Genomic DNA, 25,560 nt, shown 5'->3' with positions numbered 1-25,560 from the left:
ACTTTACTTTAAGCCATGCTCTTCCTTACTTGAAACACCTTTGAAAATAGTGGATTGAAGCCTAGTGGGTGTTTGGGAATGAACGTTAGCTCAGATGCTTTTTGAGACTTCGTAATGCAACATTTTACAAAGCACTGACAGCAAAGTCCTTTTAGGCAAGTCCCTCCACTCGGCTGCCATATTGCAACGCTTTTTGGGCACTCATCGGGCATCCTATTCGGCAGAAATGCATGTGCGCAAGGCTTCACGACACCAATCTTGCTCTAGCGGCGAGTTCACAGCACATGATTGGCACGATGTCTTCACAACACACCATATGATTGTCTCAATGTATTTACATCACACCACATGATTGGCTCAATGTATTCACATGTCGACATTTTGCCGAGGAAGGGGTGGGATATGTGTAGAAAACGGCCATATTGGCGTTACAAACTAGCCCCATGCATTTCTATGGAGGATTTTTTGAGTGCTGTGTCTCCACATTAGAAAGTCTCTGCTGACAGGGCCACCAAGGACTGTGAGCGAATCAACATCAGAAAAACCTACAATTTAGCAAGCAGAAATGTCCCAGCCCGGTGTTTAGGATGCATCATAGACAGGTTATCTTTCAGGTATATTTTCCATTAGAAAACCATCGCGTTAGCTAACTCACTTAGCTCCTGTTAGCAGCCTAGGCTATGATCAGAGAATGAGATGACAGTCGAAAGATACAATTACAGTGCTGTTATCAATTTGCTTGGTGTAACCGCATTTATGGTTTTCTACAAATCCACCAACAATCAAATTGGTCTCCATCACTCAACCAATGCTAACGGTAGCATTACCTAGTTATTGATATAACTTGTGTAAGATTAACGTACCTGAAGTAAAAACCAAGCATGTCCGATAAACATTCTCAGATTTATTTCGGCTTCAAGAAGAAATGGGACATTTCATGTGGAAATCATTCTCTGCGGTAAACTAGTGTTGTCCTTGTAGGAAGCGTCCATTGTTTTTCCAACCCACTTTAGATTAACTTCCAACAAAGTTACGTCGCCATCTGGTGGACAAACTACGTAACGCCAATACTGGAAATGCAGCCTAAATGATGATGAATATTCGGTTTTCCTTTAATCCTAATTTGTAATTATGTATCGGCTGTTATAAATGCGTGCCTGTGTGTGTGTGTTTGTGTATGTGTGTGTATATGTCCGTGCATACATGTGTGTGTGTGTGTGTATGTGGATGCGTGTTTCTGTGCCTGTGGATGTGAGTGTGTGTGCATGCGTGCGCGTGTGTGTATGTGTGCATGTGTGTGTTGATGTATGTATGTGTGTTTGCGAGAAAGAGTGTGTGTGAGACAATATCCTCTTCTAGCAACCCTTTGCTCAACACCACCATCTACAGGCCAATGAGTGTACAGTCACTAAATGTACACACAACTTTTTTTTAGACCCCCCCATAGATGAAATTCTACGAAACTTGGCATACCCCCAGAGAATGTCAGGTTAATCATACACATAAAATTTGGTGCAGTTCTGAGCAATTCCCAATCTAGCTTAGTCTGTAGGCCTAACTGTTGATTATTAACTGGGGTGATATTAAATCATGAATATGAAAACTGACATGTTTTTATGGTCTTGGTCTCGACTCGTCTCGACTCGTAAAGGATTCGGTCTCGGACTTGCTTCCTCAAAGACTCGGTCTTGACTCGGACTCGACTGTATTTGAAAACCAATGGACTCGGTCTCGACCCTTCAAAGACTCGGGTCTTGACTCGGACTCGGCATAGGCGGTCTCGTCCCCATCACTACAGTTCAGTTTTCCCAAAAGGTTTTTGCATTTGACACCATATATAAGGTTGTTCTGGAGATGTTCAGAATCTGGTCCTTTGGACCAAATACTGTTGTGTTCTTAGGGATGCTGCACAGAGAACTTATGCTTGAAAAATACTTCTCAGGAACTCCAGCTGTATGGAATGACAGCAAGGTTCATTAAGAAATTGCAATCCATTTTCCTTCACTTCCTAGACTTCTTGTCATGCTTTATGTGTGTTTTAATGAATGCCCACTCATGACAGCAAAAACGCTTCAAAGCGACAGGATGCAATGGTAGGTTGTGAAAGCCACCTGATTCAAAACCAATCCACACACTTGCCAAAAGTTATTTGCCCAGGAATCCAGAGCTCACCAAAGAAACGGAACAGGACAAATCTGAACCCCCCTTTTCAAGGTCTTGGACACCGCTTCTTAATTACCTCCCGTCAATACCACAGGGATGCTCCAATGAGAGAGGCTGTGAAAATATTAATCAAAAAGATTGGATGAAAATGCCATCCTGTATTAAACCACATCCCTTGTTGCAAAACCTAAAATAGATTTTCCTCAGAATGGCAGATGTTCCCTTTTCCCTCTCCTCACATCTTCTCTCTTTACCTTTCACTCTTTGTAAAGAGGAACAGCTGGCATGCGAAGCACGCTGAATGCCTGCCCAGAGCAATCCAGACCGGGTGTGGGATGCTTGAGCCAAAAACATGCCCAATCAACAGAAAGGAGAGAGATTTACAATGATAAATCAAACACCCTCATAAAATAATTTGTAGACACAATCCATTGTGGATAATTTGTTGTCTGGTAATTAAAGGCGAGCAACACAAGTAAATAAAGAAATACATGCACTATATACAGTACATGTGTGTACATATCCATTTATCCACCCATTACTGATATTATAAAAATAGGGAAATTCTACAAAACATTGGCCAAACAGTTTGCATTTTGCACAATTCAACATTTTGTCCATGTCATTATGTCTGATATTGGAGAATAGTAATGTTTGCATATATTTTTTTCCCGGATGTCCTTGTTTTGGCTCTGAAGAACACCCAAACAAATTTAGAGTTACATGTAACAATGCCATTGTGCAACATGTCATTCTGGTGCTGGCTGTAAAGGAAAATGGAGGTCACATGAACATTTTAAAGGGACACCAGGCAAGCCTGATGTTTTTCTCTCTTTAAACTCCCCGCCGGGGTCTGAAGCTCTTTTCCTTTTTCTTTGCATCTTCCGTCCAAGGGTTTTCGCTGCTTCTTCGCCCGCTCTGCCATTATACACACGTTTGCAACAATCGCTAGCGTTCCGCTAGCCTCCCTCTGTGCTGTGGATGCAGGATGGAAACTGAAACTGCTTCGGGTCGCCGGGTGCGATACACTGAACTTGCAAGCGGGATATTCTTCCTACAGGCAGTAGGGGCGGGCGAGAGAGTCTTCATTCGCCCTGTAATGAGTCATTTAACCATTTACCGACTTACGAAGATGAGTAATTAACATGAAAACGTTGCCTGGTGTCCCTTTAAATATAGACTTTCATCAAGTGCATTCTAATAGTATGAATAGTGTGCTTTTCTCTGATTTGATTCAATCAATGTTCATTTTCCCATCTCTCCATCAAACAGGAAAAATAAACTTGTCAAAGATGTTTAATATCAAAGATTTCTATGCTTATGCAAAACAATTCTGAAAATGCTAATTTCCATTCATGTAACAAATGGCACTCATCACAAGTGATTTAAATTGTTGTTTAAATAGGAAATGCTGGTGTTGTCTTGTACAGAAAGCCACAACAAATTCAATATAATCAAAGGGTATTAACTGACATATCCTGTGAACACAACTATAACAAAGTTTGATGAGGAGAGAATATACCCCACAAACATAATTCTGGGTACATTTGACCCTCATTCTTGTAAGAACGGCTTAGAGTCAGCAATCCTTGGTCAGCCCCCCTGTGCACAGGGAACTGTAGAAGACGATGGCGTTGTGAAGCCGTCTGGGCTGTAGGAAAAGTGCTGAGAACTTGAAATTCATGAAGCTGATCCAATTTATTGTGTATTGACACACCTATGCCCTCTCCAGCACATTATACTTTGGATTTGTATTGATCTAATAGCTAGACATGTTCCCTTAAGGTTAAATAATTGTAAAATACTGCTGGAGTTTTAACATCACTCGCAAGTGTCAAAGCCTCTGTATTGATTGCAGGTTCTCTTGCTGCCTACTGCATTTCCCTATCATAGACTCAATGGTGAGTAATGTGAAATGTTTGTAATGTGACTAATGTGTGATGTTTGTACAAAAAACAAATATATATTTCTGACAAAGTTGTGCTTTATCTTAAGTCAAGTTAATGCAACACATCACTTTCCACATGACTGGTACATGTTTTCACATTTATTTTTTAAGCATCTGATCCAGTGTTGCAGTCTCTGTACATCCAAAGCAGAGTAACCAAGGGTGACCAGCAAGGACAGAGGTAAATAACACAAACACACCCAATGCATGGCACTTTAACAGTTGCCCCATGTCATCATAAAAGTGCCAGTGACAGAAGACCACTTCAGTCAACAGCGCAACACTGCTTGATCAAGCACACCCAGCTCTCTGCTGTCTGCTTGTTTAGCACAAAAACCAGTCTGGATTGTCTGGATCATTTACAAAACGAGGCTGTGTTTGATGTCACACAGGATGCAGTTCCCGTCAGGTGCAGGTGAAACAATGGGTTATGCCACATAATAACCTTTTTTCAAACAACTCACTTGCGTCTTGGATGTCCTTGGACTGTTTTATTGAGTTACCGATTAGCAAGTCATTGCCACGGACAGGAAATTTAAGTCAATCCAGATTTTGTTGTTGTTGCTCTTGTTCAAAGTGCTGCTGCTCTTACTACATCTGTGCTGTGGCTACCCTTGAGTCAGATTAGTCTGATTAGTTTTTTTGCACCAAACATATATGTTTTTTGTTTGGCCTTGGTTTCTTCTTAATCACTACCTGGCCAAGGGCCTGAAAGTGTTTCTTTAAAAACATTTATGTGACCTTTCTCTCATAATAATTCTGTTATGTATCTTTTCAGAAAAGCAAACTCTCTCCCTCACTCTCTCACACACACACACACTCGCACACACACACACATATACTCGTGCATGCACGCACACACACACACACACACACAAACAGGGAAAAACACCAGTTGCATCAGCAATAACACCAGAAACACCAACAATGATGCCTCCATTTCCTCAACACTGAATGAATGCAAACACACAAAGATGCACAGTTTGGGAAGCTTTTTGCAGGTTGCATATTGGAAAAGCCATATGAGATTTGTGGGGCCTGCCAGTGTGGTCATGGTGTAAATGAAACTCACTCAGCAATGATTGAATGGTGGTGATGAGGATGCAGTCAGGAAATAAAAATCACAGTTCTGGTAAGAAGTAATCTCCAGTTGTAATTATCTTCGTGGGGGGTCTCACCAAACTCAAGATGGAAGACAGACGGCCTACTAACACGTCTGCTTGTGCAATCACAAACGCAAGGTCAGGATAACAACCACCTCCAAACTGCATTTGTGTTTACAGGAAATACAGGCCTTTACAGCAGTGTTTAACAAGTACCCCCCTTGGATGCTCAGCAGCGCACCTAAGATAAGAAATCATTTTGATTCATAAAGGGCAGGGGCGGAGTGGGGCACTAAAATCCACCGGGAAAATTCTGACGTCACCAGAATTCCGCAGCGAAGCGGCGGTCATATAGGTTTAGTCAGTTTTTTTTTTTTTTTTTTTTTTCCGCATGGCCAATTTTCCGTCCCCGGGACACTGAAAGACCGGGATACACGAAACTTGGTGGGCATGTAGTCCCAAATGGATAGCATGGAACCATCGTTTTTCGTTTTGATCTGTAGCCCCCCGCTGGACTGGACCCCCCGAAAGGAGGGTAGGGCAGACACAGTTTTTTGTGAATATCTCGAGAACCGTAGGGTTTAGGAGGACCACCTTTTTTTTGCATGTTGATCTTAATGGGCCATGTCAACCCATTCCATAACCACTCATTTCATGTATAGTGCCACCTAGTTAGAAACGAAAAAGTAAAAATGAGGTGTTGTAATCGCAGGTATCTGTGACCTAACATGGTCAAAACTGCACGAAATTGGAAGTGTAGGATCATTATGACACCCTCTGAATGCACGCCAAGTTTCGTGGAATTCCGTTCATGGGGGGCCACACAATAAATTAATTTATGTTACTGTACACCAACTGGCCTGTAGGTGGCTGGACACAGTTTTCTGTGAATATCTCGAGAACCGTAGGGCATAAGAGGACCACCTTTGTTTTGTATGTTGGTCTTAAGGGGCCATGTCAACCCATCCCATTACCACTTATTTCATGTATAGCGCCACCTAGTTAAAAATTAAAAAGCAAAAAATGAGGTGTTTTAATCACAATATCTCTGGCTGACATGGTCAAAACTGCACGAAATTGAAAGTGTAGGATCCTTATGACACCCTCCGAATGCATGCCAAGTTTCGTGGACTTTCGTTCATAGGGGGCCATACAATAAATTAATTTATGTGTACATTTAGTGACCGTACACCAACAGTTTTCTGTGAATATCTTGAGAACCGTAGGGCCTAGGATGACCAATTTTTTGCGTACGTTTGCCTCCAGGGGTCATGTTAACCCATTCCATATGCACACATGTGCATAAACAGATACACACGCACACACATACATTCACAGTAATCATACGTATGACACATACTCAAACAGTAGACATATGTGCATGCATGCATGCACACACACACCCATCCACCCACACATAAACATAAACATGTACACGCACACATGCACACAATTCAAGAATTTCTCAGAATTATGAACAGGAAATACAAGAAGGGGGTGGGGTTGTATAAAATGTATTTTACATGTGAAATCTATGAACTAATCATGTTTTGGTACTTGTTGTCTAGCAGATACCAGTGAGAATTGAGTGTGCATAATGCAATTCAGTGAGACAGTTAGAATCATATATACCTTTCAGCGTGACTTATTTTTGTGGAAAAAATGTGCCGGACTGGGCAGCGGTCATATTTTGTACCACTCTGCGGTACATCTAGTTAGTCATTAGGCTAGGCCTACATATCAACATAAGACTAGCTTGTGCTAGTTTCCGCCTAGCAATAACGTCAATGCTTTAGCTCCGCTAACCTTTCTCTCTGCCTTCCATCCATATATAAAACAGCAAGCAACCACGCAAATCTGTCGACTGTCAAAAATCCTGTAGTTTTCCTCGAACTTGACCGGGCCGCTCATTTATCCCCCTACATTTCTGTAAATAGACTTGACCTGCAATCGGTTCATTGGATAAACCAGAAACACATTCCCCATACCCAGGAGGCTTTGCTCCATTCTAGCCTAGGCCTACGCCCCCGTCTGATGCCTCCTTGCCTGTGCCTGTTGAGGTGTCCACAACCATGGCAGCCTTGACAGGGACATCAAGGACAATCACGAACAATGAGGTGACAACGACTTCAGTCAACAGCCATCAGACACACAGATCCCAGATGCCCCCCCCCATCATCACAGCAGATCAAGTAAGAGTTCAACCAAAGAAACTTCGCCCCAAGAAGGCAGTCGGGCCTGACAGACTGTGTCCAAGGCTACTCAAGGCCTGTGCTGCTGAACTGGGGGAGCCACTGAAGCACATCTTCAACTTGAGTCTACGTCTCGGACAAGTTCCAACACTGTGGAAGACTCTCAGCTATGCCGAGCGACCACAGTTCGTCAGACTGAAGAACTGTCTCTCTGACACTGTGATCATCAGCACCAGAGCGCCACAGGGAACTGTGCTCTCTCCAGTCCTGTTCACCCTGTACACATCTGACTTCTGCTACAACACCGAGTCATGCCACATGCAGAAGTTTTCTGACGATACTGCAATTGTGGGGTGTATCAGGGACGAGCAGGAGGAGGAGTACAGGAGCCTGGTGGAGGACTTTGTGCAATGGTGCAAACTCAATCACCTTCAACTCAACACTTCAAAGACCAAGGAGATGGTGGTGGATTTCCGCAGGTCTAAGCCCGCTCTGCTACCAGTCTCCATTGATGGGGTCAATGTGGAGGTGGTAAGCACCTACAAGTATCTGGGTCTCCACCTAGACAATAAACTGGACTGGTCAGCCAACACTAACGCACTCTACAAGAAAGGGCAGAGCAGGCTGTACTTCCTGAGGAGGCTGCGGTCCTTCAATGTGTGCAGCAAGCTCCTCAGGATGGTCTACCAGTCTGTTGTTGCCAGCGTCCTCGTCTATGCAGTGGTATGCAATATCTGACAAAAGGACCCTGAACAAACTGATCAACATCTTGGACAATGAGTGTCATCCACTCCACAGCACTATTGTAAAGCAGAAGAGCCTGATCAGCTGGAGACTTCGCTCACTGCTCTGTCCACTAGCCACTTTTTACCACTGTCTTACTGCCTCACTGTTTGCGTGCTATATTAGCACTATGCATAACCCCTCCCTCCATGCCACAGCCGGATTGTGGCCACACTTATACCTTTTCTTATATATATATATATATATATATATCGTTTTTTCTATAGTTTTTTATATTACCTTGCCTACCCGCTGATATGTCCATATTTATATTATGCTGGTCTCTAGACTTTATTCTTTCACTGTTGCACTGTTGGACTTACTTATTTGCACCATCACCATGACACTCACTCACACAGAGCACCTTACCGTACCTCATTATTACATAGAGAATCACAGGCTCAGTCCCTGCCTCAGTCATTGCAAGTGCCTCTTGATTAATCACCCATTATGTGGATACTGTTTTTAGAATTGATTTAGATTAAGTGTTATTTAGTATAATTTGTATTTTAGTATATTCTTTATCTTCTACTGTCCTTAGTTGTGTTTTTTATATTATATACTTTTATATTACTTTTTTCTGCTGTTAGTGAATGTGTGTGTGATGTCTGTATGCTACTGAGACCTTGAATTTCCCCTTGGGGATCAATAAAGTATCTATCCATCTATCTATCTATCTATCTAAATCAGCATGGGAGAGATGAGTGTGAAGGGTAACCATGAATGACATATAGACAGTGAGCGAGTGGTATAAATATTGGTTGGACTTCCCATAACTCTAACTCTAAAGTGTAAATCTTGGAAATTTCGCGGAATTTTTTTAATGCATCTATCATGCCTCACGGCCGCGATAGAAGCTTTATGGGCCGGCCCGCACCGCGCACACTCCTCGGCTGGCTGACCGGAAAAACTCCCGATCGTCCCGATTGCCACTCCGCCCCTGTTTATATACACTACCAATGTGTTTCTTACACTGGCTAAAGTCATAGAGTGCAACTTTGTGAAGCCAGGGGAAGACACCAAACTTGTCGATAAAGGTATAAAGAACTAGATGTACCGCATAGCGGTACAAAATATGACCGCCGCTCAGTCCTGTACATCCGTTCCGCGAAAATAAATCACACTTCAATTTGTCTCCATATTTTACTCCATCCCCCACTCTTGAAACTTTTGTGTATGCTTGTTTGGCATGCCTGAGTGTGTGTGTGCGGCTGCACAGAAAGTACCCTACTGGTGCTGAAAAGGTGAATAGATTGTAGAATAGCCAAAGAAGATGTAGAATTGTTATAAAACCTTTAAAATCTCTAAACAATCACAAGTAGGGCAGTTCATCACAGTTCATCCATTGCAACTGGATTGATGAAAGGTCACTTACACCTGTAGGCTACATTGTATTTGGGAAAAGCAAAGGTATCAGCATAATGTTATTTATTTATTTATTTTTTATGTATTTATAAACAAAAACATCTCTGTCAGTTCCATGCCGTTTTCAACAGCTATCAAAAACAAAGGTCATTTTTGGATGGATGGATTTTTTGTGAATGTGTCTTCTTCTACATAAGATTTTAGTCATCTTGAGTTCATGTAATACTTTATTGTCAATGCACAAATTAAGTAACAGTAGTCTGAAACGTTATTGTTAATGCACAAATTAAGTAACAGTAGCCTAGTCTGAAACGAAGTGCTGTTTTACATCTAACCAGTGGTGCAAATAACTGACATGTCCAAATGGGCCTTGATGAAATGCGTCGCTAGACTGTTCATACACATTTTAACGGGCCAAAGTTGAAGAGCTTTTGTCCGTTATTGTTAGTGCAAATATAGGCTGATTCATGTTCCCTTGCATTGTTTAACTGAGGTCCATGGCTAGTCTGGCTTTCATCAGACCAAGCTCAATCTTTTAAGAAATCAAAAAAAAATAGCGGGCAGATCAGGCTGGGTTCACCCAGCCTAGTCCATAGGCACCCGATATTGTTTAATTTTTCCGATTGAGATATACACGCTCTGGCTATTCTAAATGCAAAAATGCATCAGGGAGTTATGACAAAACGGTAACTAACAAACTAGATCCTAATAGAAAGTTGTTAGCTTCCCTAAGCTACAGGTAGGATTATAAGGTAGGCCTATTGACAACATAAATTGTCAATAGGCTATGCTGGCGACACAAATAAAATCTCCTTTGAAACCAATGGCTTACGCCTTTACAGTATCAAGCGGACTTAAACTGTCATATCGTGGCGAAAAAGTTGTAATAACATTCACGCAGCTCCATGAGTCAAGGAAAGCGCAATGAAGTAGCCACTTCTAAATGGGACCTACTACACAGTAGCTTAAGGTGTTTTGCTAAAACAGCCATAATGAAATGAAGGTGTCATTGTTTGGATACTTCACACACACGTGCTTTTTAATTTCACAGACTACAACTACCAAGCTGTAATCAAAGCACATCGATTCCCCTCTCACACCCTGCACGACTTAAAACAAAATAAACAGGCGCCTCAGTCTCAATGCATGTATAGGCAAAACTGCATCAGACCGTGTAACGTTGGTAAATCTTCCATTGCACAGAATGATTTTGTAGCACGTGCAATAAATGACAGTCGAAAGATACAAACAGTGCTGCTATACATTTGCTTGGTATAACCGCATTTATAGTTTTCTACAAATGCAATAAATCAAATGCCTCCATCACTCAACCAACGCTTAACGGTAACATTACCTAGGTCCTTATTGATATTACAAGATTAACGCATTACTGCAGTAAAAAAACCAAGCATGTCCGATAAACATCCTCACATTTATTTCGGCTTCAAGAAGAAATGGGAATTACACTTCATGTGAACATCGTCCTATCCTTATTAGATGTTCACTGCGGTAAATTACAGTCCTTTGTATGGAAGCGCCCATTGTTTTTCCAACCCCTTTAACTTCCAACAAAATTACGCCTCACTGCAACGATGCGCCATCTAGTGGACAAACGACTACTTCTCGCCAATACTGAAAATGCAGCCATGATGATGATGATGAATATTTATTTTGGCTTTCTTTTTAATCCTACTGATTTTCATTTTTTACCAAAGGCAAATCACAAATGAGTGATTATGAGCCAGGTTTATGTGGGCCCTTGAGACCAACATACCATAAAAGATTCACAGAGAACTGTGTCTGCCCTACCCTCCTTTCGGGGGGTCCAGTCCAGCGGGGGGGCTGCAGATGAAAACGAAAAATGACGGTTCCATGCTATCCATATGGGGGTACATGCTCACCAAGTTTTGTGTACCCCGGTCTTTCAGTGTCCCGGGAATCCTTGTTGGTGTACTGTCACTAAATGTACACATAAATTATTTTATTGTAAGGCCCCCCATGAACGAAAGTACACAAAACTTGGCATGCATTCAGAGGGTGTCATAATGATCCTACACTTTTAATTTTGTGCAGTTTTGACCTTGTCAGCCAGAGATATTGAGATGAAAACACCTAATTTTATGCTTTTTAATTTTTAACTAGGTGGCGCTATACATGAAATAAGTGGTAATGGGATGGGTTGACATGCCCCCTTAAGACCAACATACAAAAAAAAGGTGGACCTCCTAGGCCCTACGGTTCTCGAGATATTCACAGAAAACTGTCTCCGGCCACCTACAGGCCAGTTGGTGTATAGTAACATAAATTAATTTATTGTGTGGCCCCCCCCATGAACGGAATTCCACAAAACTTGGCGTGCATACAGAGGGTGTCATAATGATCCTACACTTCCAATTTCGTGCAGTTTTGACTATGTTAGGTCACAGATACCTTCAATTACACCACCTCATTTTTACTTTTTTGTGTTTAACTAGGTGGCGCTATACATGAAATGAGTGGTTATGGAATGCGTTGACATGGCCCCTTGAGATCAACATACAAAAAAATAATGGTCCTCCTAAACCTTACGGTTCTCGAGATATTCACAGAAAACTGTGTCTGCCCTACCCTCCTTTCGGGGGGTGCAGTCCAGCGTGGGGGCTACAGATCAAAACGAAAAACGATGGTTCCATGCTATCCATATGGGGTTACATGCCCACCAAGTTTTGTCTACCCCGGTCTTTCAGTGTCCCGGGAATCATTGACGGAAATTTGGACATGCGAAAAAGAAAAAAAAAAACTAGATACTAGCTGCGCGGCGGTCATAATAAATGGCGCTGGTCTTGGATAGAGGAGGTGGTTAGAGACGAAAAGCCCTTTGGAAGCTGGTGTCAAAAACTCCGGCAAACAGGAGCATGTTTCTGCACTTGTACACATGTTCCTGCGCACGGAAAATAGCCTATTATATGGAACTAGGGGAGTGCTGCCACGGCACGAGTAGTAATCAAGCAATTCAACACACCTCATAGGTGGCCGCTCCTGCGCTCAAATTCGCGTCAGGTCTCCAATCAATTTCGCTCCCCGCTTCACTTAAAAATCATCCTGCTCCAGTGAAATTGCTCCACGCTCGCTCTGGTTTAAAGAGGGAGAAAAAAAATACAAGCCGAATTGTCACCCTAAACAGAAAACTTAAATTCCAAAGAACTAAGAGCAACGGCAATTTCACTCATAGAACATTTATTTTAAAATGCAACACCGATAGTGCATCAACGAACAAGCTTGGCAACGTCAATACACATAAGCGTATATAACTAAAGGGATCAGTGGGATTAATTGCCTAAAGAATACAGGCTTAGCATCTAAGTTTTACTTTCATCCTTCTACTTCATATGAAGCATATTCAAATTGCTCACGTTTTTCTTTGCTCTCCTTAACACACTCTCATGTTTCCGCAAAATGTGTCTTCTTAGATTCCAAAATGAATCTTTACTCACTGAAACAGTGTCACCACATGGTCTACATTGTATCTAGTTGTTAGTAGGAATAATACACTTGTATGACTTATCAGTTTCCTTTCTAAAATATTTAGCGAACTCCATCCCCACTCACTAGCTCTGATCTGTCATTTACAATCGCTCATCCACTCGTCACTTTGTGTCAGAAATTAGCGGAGGATATCACTGTATGTACTGTACTCTATCGCTCTGCTGCCAGTGAGTGTCAGGTCAGCATAGTCCATATTAAGACATTAAGACTGCTCCTCTAAACAATTCCCAATCTAGCTTAGTCTGTAGGCCTAACTGTTGATTATTAAGTGGGGTGATATTAAATCATGAATATGAAAACTGACATGTTTTTATGGTCTTGGTCTCGACTCTGTTTCGACTCCTAAAGGACTCGGTCTCGACTCGGACTTGCTTCCTCAAAGACTCGGTCTTGACTCAGACTCGGCATAGGCGGTCTTGTCCCCATCAGTAAGGAGTCAGTGACCTTTTCTTAACATTACAAATGTATTGTGGTTTGTTCAGTCTGCCAGAGACTATTGAACATTAAGCAGTCTTGATCGTGCCACTTTAATATTGATCTATGGGGTCCAAGGCGATGTATGCATTTCCCTGAGCAAGCACAGGAAAGAAGTGATCTGGTCATCATCTGATTGAGTTTCATAGATTGCCCCCCTCCAGGAGTATACTGTTACACTCATCTAATTGCTCTTACCCTTCCTATCTGATTTTCTTTTACTTCTGTTTGAATATTCAATCAATTAAATGTCTGTGTTTCTGTTCGTCTCTGTCGGTCAGCTATTTGAGGTATTTGAGTTTACATTCAGCTTTTTTGGGATGTTTTACCAGAAATGTACATTTTCGCTTCTTAACATTTGGGTAAAAATATTATTCTTGAACACATCATATGGAGGACATGTTAAACTATGAGGAACACCGATTGTGCCATGTTCTTTTGCTTGAATATAATATATTTTAGACACATTCAATCCTACAATCCGTAGGAGCTCCTGAAGTCTGGGAGGCGCTACCTCTGGCAAAAAGTGTATTTAAAAAAATCCTTTACTCCAAATGCCATCAGTATCCTCAATCAAACCAAGTGACAATATCAAACTTCTTTTACTCTTATTTTTATGTATTTTTTACTCTTATTTTTTTCTATGTATTTTATCATGATATTTCAACTCATATGTCTGAGATGATATTGTGGCTGTATGTCTATCTGTCTTTTATGTCTGGTGAGCCACAGAAAAATTACCACCTTGGTGGACATTAAAGATTTATTCTATTCTATTCTATTCTATTCTAAACCTAACCCTAATCTTAACCCTAACTTGTTATGACAAAAACCAATGACACTTAATAACAGAAGTATAAGCGTTATGTCATAAACATTTATGACTTGTTTATTGGGGCAGCCGTGGCCTACTGGTTAGCACTTCGGACTTGTAACCGGAGGGTTGCCGGTTTGAACCCCGACCAGTAGGAATGGCTGAAGTGCACTTGAGCAAGGCACCTAACCCCTCACTGCTTCCCGAGCGCCGCTGTTGATGCAGGCAGCTCACTGCGCCGGGATAAGTGTGCTTCACCTCACTGTGTGTTCACTGTGTGCTGAGTGTGTTTCACTAATTCAAGGATTGGGATAAATGCAGAGACAAAATTTCCCTCACGGGATCAAAAGAGTATATATACTTATATACTTATACTAGGCCTACTTATACTTATGACACGTTCATGACAGTGTCATGTCACTCTTATGTCGATACTGTGTGTGTCTGGTAGAATGCCCCTTTTAATGCTAATTTTGACATATTCACATAAGAAATCCTAGTTGGAACTGCTCGAAATCCGCATATAATCTTCGAAGTGGACTCTGGTAGACATAAAACTATATTTATTGCATGTATTAATACCCTGCCGACTCCAGTTTTGATTCCACGGCTGTTCTCAACTCCTGCGTTGACCAGGAGCTTGTCCAGTGTTTTTAATTTGCTCACACAGCTCATGGAACTGCACACAGACTCTCATATCTTTTAGTCCAATTTTCATAAATGTTCTCAAAATATGTGAATTGAGTTGGATGGAAACTCAGGCAAAGTCTGTTGAACACATACACAGAGGGGCAAGTTTGCTGTTGCACCCTCAGGCTTATGACACTGCTTGACTAACTAAAACTTAGTTTTTTCCTCCTTTTCTTTTCCCAGGCATCTCAGCGAGTGATGTCAACAGTCTGCTACACACTCCAGGCAAACACACTCCAGGCAAATTAACGCAGGATTAAGTTATCGCTATTGACCTGCAAAGTACGCCAGCGCACAGTGACCTCTGACTCACCTGCTCTGGATCGGCTAAGCTAATGCTAATGCTGCTATTATGACTTCACAAGATGTGTCCTCAGATGGTCGCAGTCAAACCTCTGCAAAACTCCTATTTGCAGTCTCTCTGTGTAGTTGCCCATCATGGCAAATGATCGTTCCGTCAGAGTTTAAGGATGTACCTTGTTTCAGAAGCACAGATAGAATATAAAAATAGTGTCCGAATAAACCTACTTAATTGCCTGGGAGTGATACGAATGCGGTATAGGGGTCATAAAACCTGCTGCAGCGCAATGATGTTTTCATGATGTCTCATGACTTTAATGATCCTCTGGGTGAATTCAGAATGATTATAAGTATAAGTATATATACTCTTTTGATCCCGTGAGGGAAATTTGGTCTTTGCATTTATCCCAATCCGTGAATTAGTGAAACACACTCAGCACACAGTGAGGTGAAGCACACACTAATCCCGGCGCAGTGAGCTGCCTGCAACAACAGCAGAGCTCAGGGAGCAGTGAGGGGTTAGGTGACTTGCTCAAGGGCACTTCAGGTGACTTGCTCAAGGGCACTTCAGCCACGGCCCACTGGTCGGGGCTCGAACCGGCAACCCTCCGGTTACAAGTCCAGAGTGCTAACCAGTGGGCCACGGCTGCCCCAATTTAGACCATATAGCACCATATAGAAAGTTTGATACAGAAAAAGCATTTAGATACTGTATGTGGTAGAAGAAGAAGAAATGTAATGCTTGTCTCTGGCTGAATTGTATTGAATCTGGTCATCTTTACATCTGTTACACATGTATGCCTCGTCATTTCCTGTCACTTTCTCTTTCTCTTTGTGCGTCTCTGTGTGTGTGTGTGATATGTTTGTGAGAGAGAGAGAGAAAGAGAGCGAGAGAATGTGTATGTGTGTGTGTGTGTGTGTGTATGTGTACATTTACTTGTGAGGAAGACACCCACTCTGACATGGTGTTTACTAATAAGAAGTGTGCCTGGCATTCAGACGATTCTTTGTCCACTTCCTGATGAGCCTGACATTTATACTTAATTAGGATATTGCTCAGCTCTGCTAAAGCTCTAATTAGCACGCGAGTCAGCCTCCCAATAATAATGACCTAGACACTGGCTCAGTTCACAGGCCCCCTCAGATCTCCCCCCAAAACCTCTGCAAATGTCAGGGGCTGAAAACGAACAAAGTTCACTTGCACAACAACAGTATCCTCCTCGGCTCCTCTGCCGCATTGAAAAGAGTCATCTGAAAGCCCTGTCGATTGGACAAGGCCGTCCTGAACAAAGCCCTGCAAAATGTGTGCAACAAAATCAAGGTTGTGGCCACGGTCTGACATTTTACATGGTGCAGAGACTGGGGAGAAAGGGCTCGGTCCGGAACAAGCTGTGCTGTCACTTGTGCTGCAAGTGTTGGTCGAACCCTGTGTGCCACAGTCAGCTCAGCTGTGATGATTACACAAATTGCATGCCATCTCGGCTAGCACTTCTCTATTGTCTTACTGACATAGCACATTTCAGAATTTGGGTTTTATTGGGGATCTCAAGTCCCTCTCTGTCCTCTGTCGACAACTCGAGGTCACTGATCTGCATGAGAAGTCCTATAGGCTCAACCAGGCACGAGGAGGACTTCCTCCAGTCCATACGCACACACTCGGGATTGTTGTTCATTAGCTCTTCCACCACTAGAGAAGCACAAGATCAGGCCCTTGATGAAGACGAGTGCGGAGAGCCGTGCCCAGTCTACTCAAACCTGTCAACTGGCCGAACGGTACCCATGCATAGCAAATAAGCTGCTATTCATCCGAGCGCCGTCCACTTTTTAAATGTTGAGTGGCCAGCCGAAGGGACGAAAGGCTCGTCTTTACCTGGAGCTAAATGAGGAGCATAGCAGCAGTGGCATGTACATGGTCGATGGCTTGTCCTGTGAAATTGATGTGAGTCATTTATTGCTGCTTCATGGTCAAACGTGTCTCTCATTAGGGTCATCTATTACTTCACGACGACACTCAGGGAAATGGCAACGCTCGCTATTAACCAGCAGAGTAATGACGAGACACTCTGGCATCCTAATGAATTTTGAAAGGCTGATGAATTGTGCATGCTGATTTCCATGAGTTTTTTTTTTTATGTTTTAAATTAAATCATCATAGGCAAGTGAGTTGTGATTGAATTGCATCTGCGTGGTGTTATCAAACGCTCTTGACTTCTTAAACGGGCGGGGTGCAAGTGATTACATCCCGGGCGCACTACTTTGTTCTACAAACTGTTATGGCAAAAAGTAATCCCTCTTAGATCCCAGACACTAAAAAAGCTGTACTTAGCATTGATGTGTGAATCCCCAGAGCAGAGCTTCCCGGAGACTTATTGAACTTTGCAATCTTGCATCAAATTACAATAAGGAAACTGCTGTGGACCCAATTAAGCCGGAGCTGTTAACCACCCCTAACTCGAGCACATAAAATAAATAAATAAATATAAAGTGGATTATGCAGCACTTACATATCTGTAATTCTATCACCCCCACCCCACCGAAATTATGCCCAGTCGTCAAATTGATTTACAATGCCCATGCTAACTGGAAGCTCAGTGTGAAGGAGCAGCAAATGATTACATCCGAAATGGGTGGCAAAGCATAAATCCTTCAGCCGGATAAGGCTGCCATTTCCCCTGTAAAATCTGTGTGAGATACATTATGTAATCGCAAAAATAGTTGGGCCCTAAAAACCGCCAGACTCAAAGAAGGCTTGATCATGCTTCTTTTCCCATTTTGGACCAAAAGCAAAGAATCATGGTCAATAATCAATAATAAGTCATGACAGTATAAACATTTGGGCTGCTTTTAACAATTTTATTAAGTTACTGATTTATAAAACTCAACACATACGCACCAAACAATGTTCCACATGCACAAGTTTAGTATACAAGACAAAAACAATTACTTTTCAATATGAAAACACAATGTCATAGTTAATTCATCTCATGGAGATCATTGATTAATACTGAAGTATTAAAATCACAGAACTGTTGTTGTAGTATAAAACATCAGTATGTCCTCTATGCTGGCCAGATCAAAAATATATAGATATTAATTATTTACATTTGGGGAAAAAAAAGAATATTATCTTGTCATTTTTAAATATGGTCCAGAAAAAAAAACAGCGTCTCATGAATGATTATTTCTTCTTTTTTTGTTTTCAAAACGCTGATAACATACTAAGCAAATACCTAATAGTACATTACTAAAAACAAGATCAGGATGGAGGTACGACATGAAACCCCATCGTTTTACGAATTACATTGAGATAAGTAACACAAAAAATCAGGTCACACCCACAGCACATAGGGGAGGAATGCATTGGTAGTACCTAACAGTTACTGTAGCACAGACGTGTTAAGCGAAGTCAGGTTGATGGCATGTTTTGTACAGGATATGAATGGAAAGGAAGGGTCAGCCCACAACCTATGAGAGGCTCTGTCTGGGCCTGTGTCCACCAATCACATTTTTTGCACCGACACCGGCACCCTCAACCTCATTTTCAGAGTGCTTCAGTCAAGTGTTTATTGGTCGTCGATAAAGAAGTGACATTGACGAGCCCAGCGCTGTTCTGTTGAACAGATTTAAACTTTCAGCACTCTGAGCAATGGCGGCAATTTACGCCAAGGGCGCTGAGCACTGTGAACGCCGAACTTCATAGTTTGATTTGTATAGAAAATAGCCGCTGTCGGCGCAAAACACATGATTGGTGGACACAGGCCTTAACACGTCCTACTGTTTGTTCTTACTGAACTCTCATTTGCTCTCTTAACAGCACTGCATCACTCTTTAAAAAAATATGTTAGAAACAAACCAAAAACGTTTGCCACTACTTGAAATTCATTCGAGGATACCCTAAAATAAATAAGAAAAATAGTCCCGCATTTCTGCTAAACCAAGGTCATAGGGGGCTTGGACTTTCAAAATAATAATAAAAAGTAAAGCACAAAAGCGCTGCGAAAAGGTGGTGAATGAAAAAGGACAAGATAATGAGAGAGAGAGATAGAGATAGAGAGAGAGGGCAAACCATAATCTGGCGCTGAGACGTGCAACAGGAACATTGGCATCAGTCAATCAACTGTCTGCATTGTGACAGCAGCAATAATGTAAGCAGAAAATCAATATCTCATTGACTCGGCCGCTGCAGCCTAATCAACACTGCCTGGCCTTCCTGAAAGCCCAGGACACGCCAAGCTGGGCGGATAGGGCAGGGATAGTGGTGGGAGTGGTGGGGGGACTATGAGCATAGTGCAGTGTAGATGCGCCTTCAGGTCCCTGCACACCTGTCCAACTAGCTTGGCAGGGATGCGTTGCGTCACCTTGGTTGACTTCCTTGTGCTTTTGATTCATTCAACTTCTGAATCAACTTTGATTTGATTCAGCTTATATGTGTGCGTGTGTGGGTGTGTGCCTGTGTGTGTGTGTGTGAGAGAGAGAGAGGGAGAGAGAGAGAGAGAGAGAGAGAGAGAGAGAGAGAGAGAGAGAGAGAGAGAGAGAGAGAGAGAGAGAGAGAGAGGGTTGGGGAAAGGAACAATTTCAAATGCAAGAGAGTTGTAGCCTGTTAGGCCACCAAAGCACAGTCAGACCAAAGAGTCCTGGGATCAGTGAAAGGCACAATTCCTCACAGCAAAGCAAGCCACTCAGTTGACCACGTGCACCACACAGAAGCTTTTGCAACTCAATCAACACACACACACACACACACACACCGCATCGCATGAAAAAACAAGAGAGAAGCTCCATCAGTTAGACTTAAAGCTCAGCACACACCAAACATGTTCTGCAAGGCCCAAGGATAGGATGAGCATACAGTAATGTAAGCTTCAGGGGAAAAGGTCTCCTGTAGAAAGCTGCTTTCATGGGTTACAAGGCCTAATGACCTCTACATTATGTAGAATACCAGGCCATACATTTATTATGATGGGGCACTAAGGACAGTCGATATGCAGAATGTGAAAGTAAGACTTCACCTCTCTAATATCCCTTTTTGCCACTGTAAAGCTTTCACCTCTGTTGCATTTGTCAGGTATGCCATTAGAGTCATGCAACTTTAATGACGAGCCCATTTTCATTCCAGTCTCGTATCGAGCCACTTAGTCCCTCGCAAAAACTCCTTTGTGCACGTGTTGTACGCCAGTTTACAGAAACGTACACTGAAAAACTGCAGTCTGGCAGAATTTGATAATGTTTTGCCCTCACAAATAAATCATGACCAAAAAAAAAAAAAAAAAAAAAAAAAAGTCCCCAGCGAAGGCACTAACTCTACGCAAACTCTACCCTCTGCGTAGGGCTCCATCGAAGCCCATTGGACTGGTCTTTCAAGGCCACACGAGAGAGTGTTCAACACGACACACCGTTTCTCCAGACATCTCGCCTTGGCGTACCCTTTTCTTCATGCCGGATGAGAGATTTGTTCCCAAATAGTATCAATCACAGCAACTGTGCAGCATGCACAGAGCGCTAAGTATGAATAATTAAAACTAATACAGCAAGTGGGTCCCATCGCACAGGAGGTGGAGAGGGTCAGGCTAGACAAGACCTGGTTGCTCTCTAAAGGGCATGCTGGAATTTTGCTCTCTATTTCTACCGCTGTCTATTAGCCAATAAGGATGTTAGGCACAGGTCTTGTTTTTATTTTTCGTTTCCTGTGACATGAAACACATGCACACACACACATGCACACACACACACACACGGCATAGTCTCTTTTCCCCCCACTAAATCATTTTAACTAATCTAATGCCACTTGATCATTGTAACCATAAAGACTCTGTCAATCTGTCCACCTACTTGGCCGCTCACCCACTTCAGGAAGCTAGCTAAAAGCATGTCACCTAACTGAAAAGTGTTATTCTTAACACGGCATCCTATAATTATGGGTAAATGTAATATTTAGCCCACCAAAGCCACCACTTCTCACTAAATACATGACTGTTGATGGGATGTTGATGGGACTGTTGAGGGAGCCTACTAAAAGGGAATTTCTGCAAGCAACATCCCTTTCAAGTGGGAAGTTGAATTGATCAAAAATATCTTATTTGTGGCAGCTGAATGTACACCAGCACGAAGGAGACACTAACAAGAGAAATGCAAATCCTTATATGTTATCTACTTTGGTATGTAAATGTTTTAAGGCATTAGTTTGTTCCAAGGATCAGAGGCGAAGACAATGTAGACATCAGCACTTCTCTGTTGAAGCGTAATTAGTTGTAAGTGAAATGTCTTGAGAGGTTTGTGTTTTTTTCTCTCTTTTAGATGGGTGACATATCTGATGTTGACACGCCGTTAAATATTATGCATACCAGTTCATTAACCTTTCCCCATTGTCATTAATTATGCATGGCCGAGACACGCCACACCTGTGTCTAGTGCCTAGTGTCTTCATGTACGCCCATGTGATTTGCATGAATATGCATACAGGCAGGCAGACGCGGATAATCGCACCACAAAGATGAGATGATGAGGGTGGAGGAAGCGATACACCAGCAGGAAAGAAAGACAAGTATCAGGAAGGGGATAGAGGGAGAGAAAAGAAGAGGAGGAGGGGTGGGTGTGCGGAAAGGAGAGAGAGAGCGATGGTGGGAGTTGACATGAAAGGAGCCAGAGGGAGATGGAGGGATAGAGACGAGAGAAAGGGTGAAGAGGCAGAGGAAGGAGGAGGAGTAGTGGTGGCGGTGGGGAGGCGTCAGTCCTCAGGAGGCAGCGGAGAGTGCCAAGCACAGCGTCACAAGGAGGAGAGGGGAGAGGGCCGCACTGCCACGCCGAGTTGCTCCTGAGCCCCTCGCACCCATGCCTGAAACAGACACACAGGATGACACACAGAGACACAGCTCTTTAGTACACAGACACAGGCCTTTAGTACACACAGACACAGCTCTTTAGTACACACACACACAGCTCTTTAGTACACAGACACAGGCCTTTAGTACACACAGACACAGCTCTTTAGTACACACACACACAGCTCTTTAGTACACACACAGACAGTTGTTTAGTACACACAGACACAGCTCTTTAGTACACACAGACACAGCTCTTTAGTACACACAGACACAGCTCTTTAGTATACACTCACAGCTCTTTAGCACACAGAGACACAGGCCTTTAGTACATACAGGCATAACTCTTTAGAACACAGAGACACAGGCCTTTAGTAGTTTCTGCACAGGCACAACTCTTTAGTACACAGAGACACAGGTCTTTTGTACACAGATACACAGGTCTCTATTACACAGAGACAGACCTTTAGTACTTACAGACACAACTGTTTAGTACACAGATACACAGCTCTTTAGTACACACAGACAGCTCTTTAGTACACACACAAACAGCTCTTTAGTACACACACAGACACAGCTCTTTAGTACACACACATCTCTTTAGTACACACAGGCAGCTCTTTAGTACACACAGACACAGCTCTTTAGTATACACTCACATCTCTTTAGTACACAGAGACACAGGCCTTTAGTACATACAGGCATAACTCTTTAGAACACAGAGACACAGGCCTTTAGTAGTTTCTGCACAGGCACAACTCTTTAGTACACACAGACACAGCTCTTTAGTACACACACAGACACAGCTCTTTAGTACACACACAGCTCTTTAGTACACACAGGCAGCTCTTTAGTACACACAGACACAGCTCTTTAGTACACACAGACACAGCTCTTTAGTATACACTCACAGCTCTTTAGTACACAGAGACACAGGCCTTTAGTACATACAGGCATAACTCTTTAGAACACAGAGACACAGGCCTTTAGTAGTTTCTGCACAGGCACAACTCTTTAGTACACAGAGACACTGGTCTTCTGTACAAAACTTCTGGTACGAAACTTCTGCAGTAGTACAACTATGACCTTTAGTCCAATAACGAGGCATTAGAAAGTTTGTAAGTGCACCAGGAGTTTATTTAAATAAGACTTGCCTGATTATCTGCTACTATACCGCCAAGGCCGGCGTTTTCCGTGATTTGGGAAAAGCCCTGGCAGGAAGCGATTACATCAACGTTTTTTGGTATATCCAGTTTTTAAGATTTTTTTCCGAAGTGTTTACAACTTAGTGTTAACTAATAATTGTTGCAAACTGGACTACAAACAAAATATTAGTGCATTCCTGGATCTACATCCTTATGCATGCTTCCTGCCAGGACTTTTACGGGCTTTTCCCAAATCACGGAAGAAACGTTGACGCAGCTGTATAGTAGCAGATAATCAGGCAAGTCTTATTTAAATAAACTCCTGGTGCACTTACAAAATTTCTAATGCCTCGTTATTGGACTAAAGGTCATAGTTGTACTACTGCAGAAGTTTCGTACCATTCAGGGCATTATTAGTGGGGTAATTTATGAGATAAAAGTTGGTTCCATTACGACTGCAGAAAGTCATTAGTTTCTGACAGCGCAACTCGACCAGAGTTCGACCAAGGGAAAAAAGGTTCTGGGAGGGTGTTTGGCTCGGGGTCATGGTGCAAAGGTACTCCGAACCATCGCTTTAAGGACATAGGGACACAAATGTTCAGAACACAGACTCAGGCCCTTTTCTTGAGAAAGGACAGGTAGAAAAGCTCCACAGGATGGGTTTGCTGACAGCAGACAGTAAATCAATGCACAATGCTGGATTCACCAGCGCTCACTACATCTGCATTATTAATGCATCTCTGAACAGAAAAGGCTATTAAAGGATTCAGAGATGATAAGGCTTACATCACATGCGAAAGCTGGATCTCTTCACAGCACAGAAAAAAGAGCATGAAAAAAGCTAACGACGATAGGGAAAAAAGGGCATTTCATTTTCACCAGGCTGAGAGGAAGGCACTGTCTGCTGCTGCTCAGTATGCCGCGGCGCTCCACAGTCAACAAGGAATAATAACCCGTTGACAGAGATGGATTGCACCGCACGTGAATTTCTAAAAAGGTCGGGTCTTTTGCATGGGCACGAAGTATATTACACATGGATGGAAAGGGAGGCAACGAGGCCAGAATAAATGTGCTATTTGGATGATTGAATCATCATTAAAGGCTTATCACTGTGGGACACGGGGGCATAGGATAGGAGTTGGGGTAGGGGCTGGGGGTTTGGGTTAGGGTGGGTGGAGGAAAGGTGAGGATGCTTGAAGTTCAGGAAGCTTACTCAGTTTGTGGATGTGGATTGGCTCGCTCCCCACACCCACTCCCCCTTCACTTAGCGATTGTATCTCGATGACGTAGTTGTCGTTGGCTGACAGGGTTATTTCGGCCGTGGTCTGGTCAGTGGTGATGGCGTTAACATCGTTGTGGCGGTGTCTGCGGCACAAAACCTGGGCGACATAAAAAAACAAACAAACACATAAATACACAAATAAAAAATCATTAACCCTCCCCCAAGTGATTGATTTGGTAGAGATAACACATTCAGTTGGATTCGCGTCAGGTAGGGGGGAGTAGGACACACGGTGCTCTCCGACTGCTGCATCGGGCTGTGACTGTCTCTCCCCTCTAGGCCTTAAGAGATCTCCCCCGCTGTGCAAAAGCATTAATTCCACACATTAAGCACCGTGACTCCTGGGTGTTATGACCAACAGCGGCGGCACTGAGTCTACTACCTCTGCAAATATCCCCACGGAATAACCACTGGCTACCCCACACTCCATCACTGTAATGATAGCTACGATTGGACAGTAAAAATAGTATATGGCAAATATTCTGCATCTCTCCATGCATGGACCTAAAACACACACACATACACACACACACACACACACACACACACACACACACAGAATAGCTTTGGACTCACAAGGTATCCTGTGACCTCGGACTCGGTCTCCAGGGCTGTAACTGGGTCCCAATGCAGGGTGAGCTGAGAGCCAATAAGAGTCCACTTTACATTCAGTGGAGGCTGTCCAGGGGCTGAGTCAGAGAGAGAGAGAGAGAGAGAGAGAGAGAGAGAGAGAGAGAGGAGAGATGCAGAAAGACAGAGAAAGAGAGAATAACAGAGGCATACAAAAGAGAGAGAGAGAGATAGGGAGAGATGCAGAAAGACAGAGAAAGAGAGAATAACAGAGGGATACAAGAGAGAGAGAGAGAGAGATAGGGAGAGATGCAGAAAGACAGGGAGAGAGAGAATAACAGAGGGATCCAGAAGAGAGAGAGAGTGAAAGGGCAGCCACAGAGATCAG

At 42.8% G+C, this 25,560-nt stretch overlaps 1 protein-coding gene across 5 annotated transcripts in view; it reads right to left on the bottom strand.

Annotated features, from left to right (window-relative positions):
• Nucleotides 1–18,196: 18,196 nt before the first annotated feature.
• Nucleotides 18,197–25,560, bottom strand: part of cntn3b (contactin 3b) — a 59,087-nt gene continuing 51,723 nt past the window's right edge. For all 5 annotated transcript variants that reach the window (XM_048254775.1, XM_048254777.1, XM_048254776.1 and 2 more), the window contains 3 exons: nucleotides 25,179–25,291; nucleotides 24,534–24,699; nucleotides 18,197–22,189 (listed from right to left, as the gene is read on the bottom strand). In XM_048254775.1, coding sequence (XP_048110732.1) covers nucleotides 22,089–22,189; nucleotides 24,534–24,699; nucleotides 25,179–25,291 — 380 coding nt within the window. In that variant the 3' untranslated portion in view covers nucleotides 18,197–22,088. The remainder of the gene's footprint in view (nucleotides 22,190–24,533; nucleotides 24,700–25,178; nucleotides 25,292–25,560) is intronic.

The sequence above is a fragment of the Alosa alosa genome, chromosome 10, assembly GCF_017589495.1.
Source record: "Alosa alosa isolate M-15738 ecotype Scorff River chromosome 10, AALO_Geno_1.1, whole genome shotgun sequence".
Classification (NCBI taxonomy): Eukaryota; Metazoa; Chordata; class Actinopteri; order Clupeiformes; family Clupeidae; genus Alosa; species Alosa alosa.
Note: the sequence above shows the minus strand (reverse complement) of the source record. Positions and strands in the feature narration are given on the sequence as shown.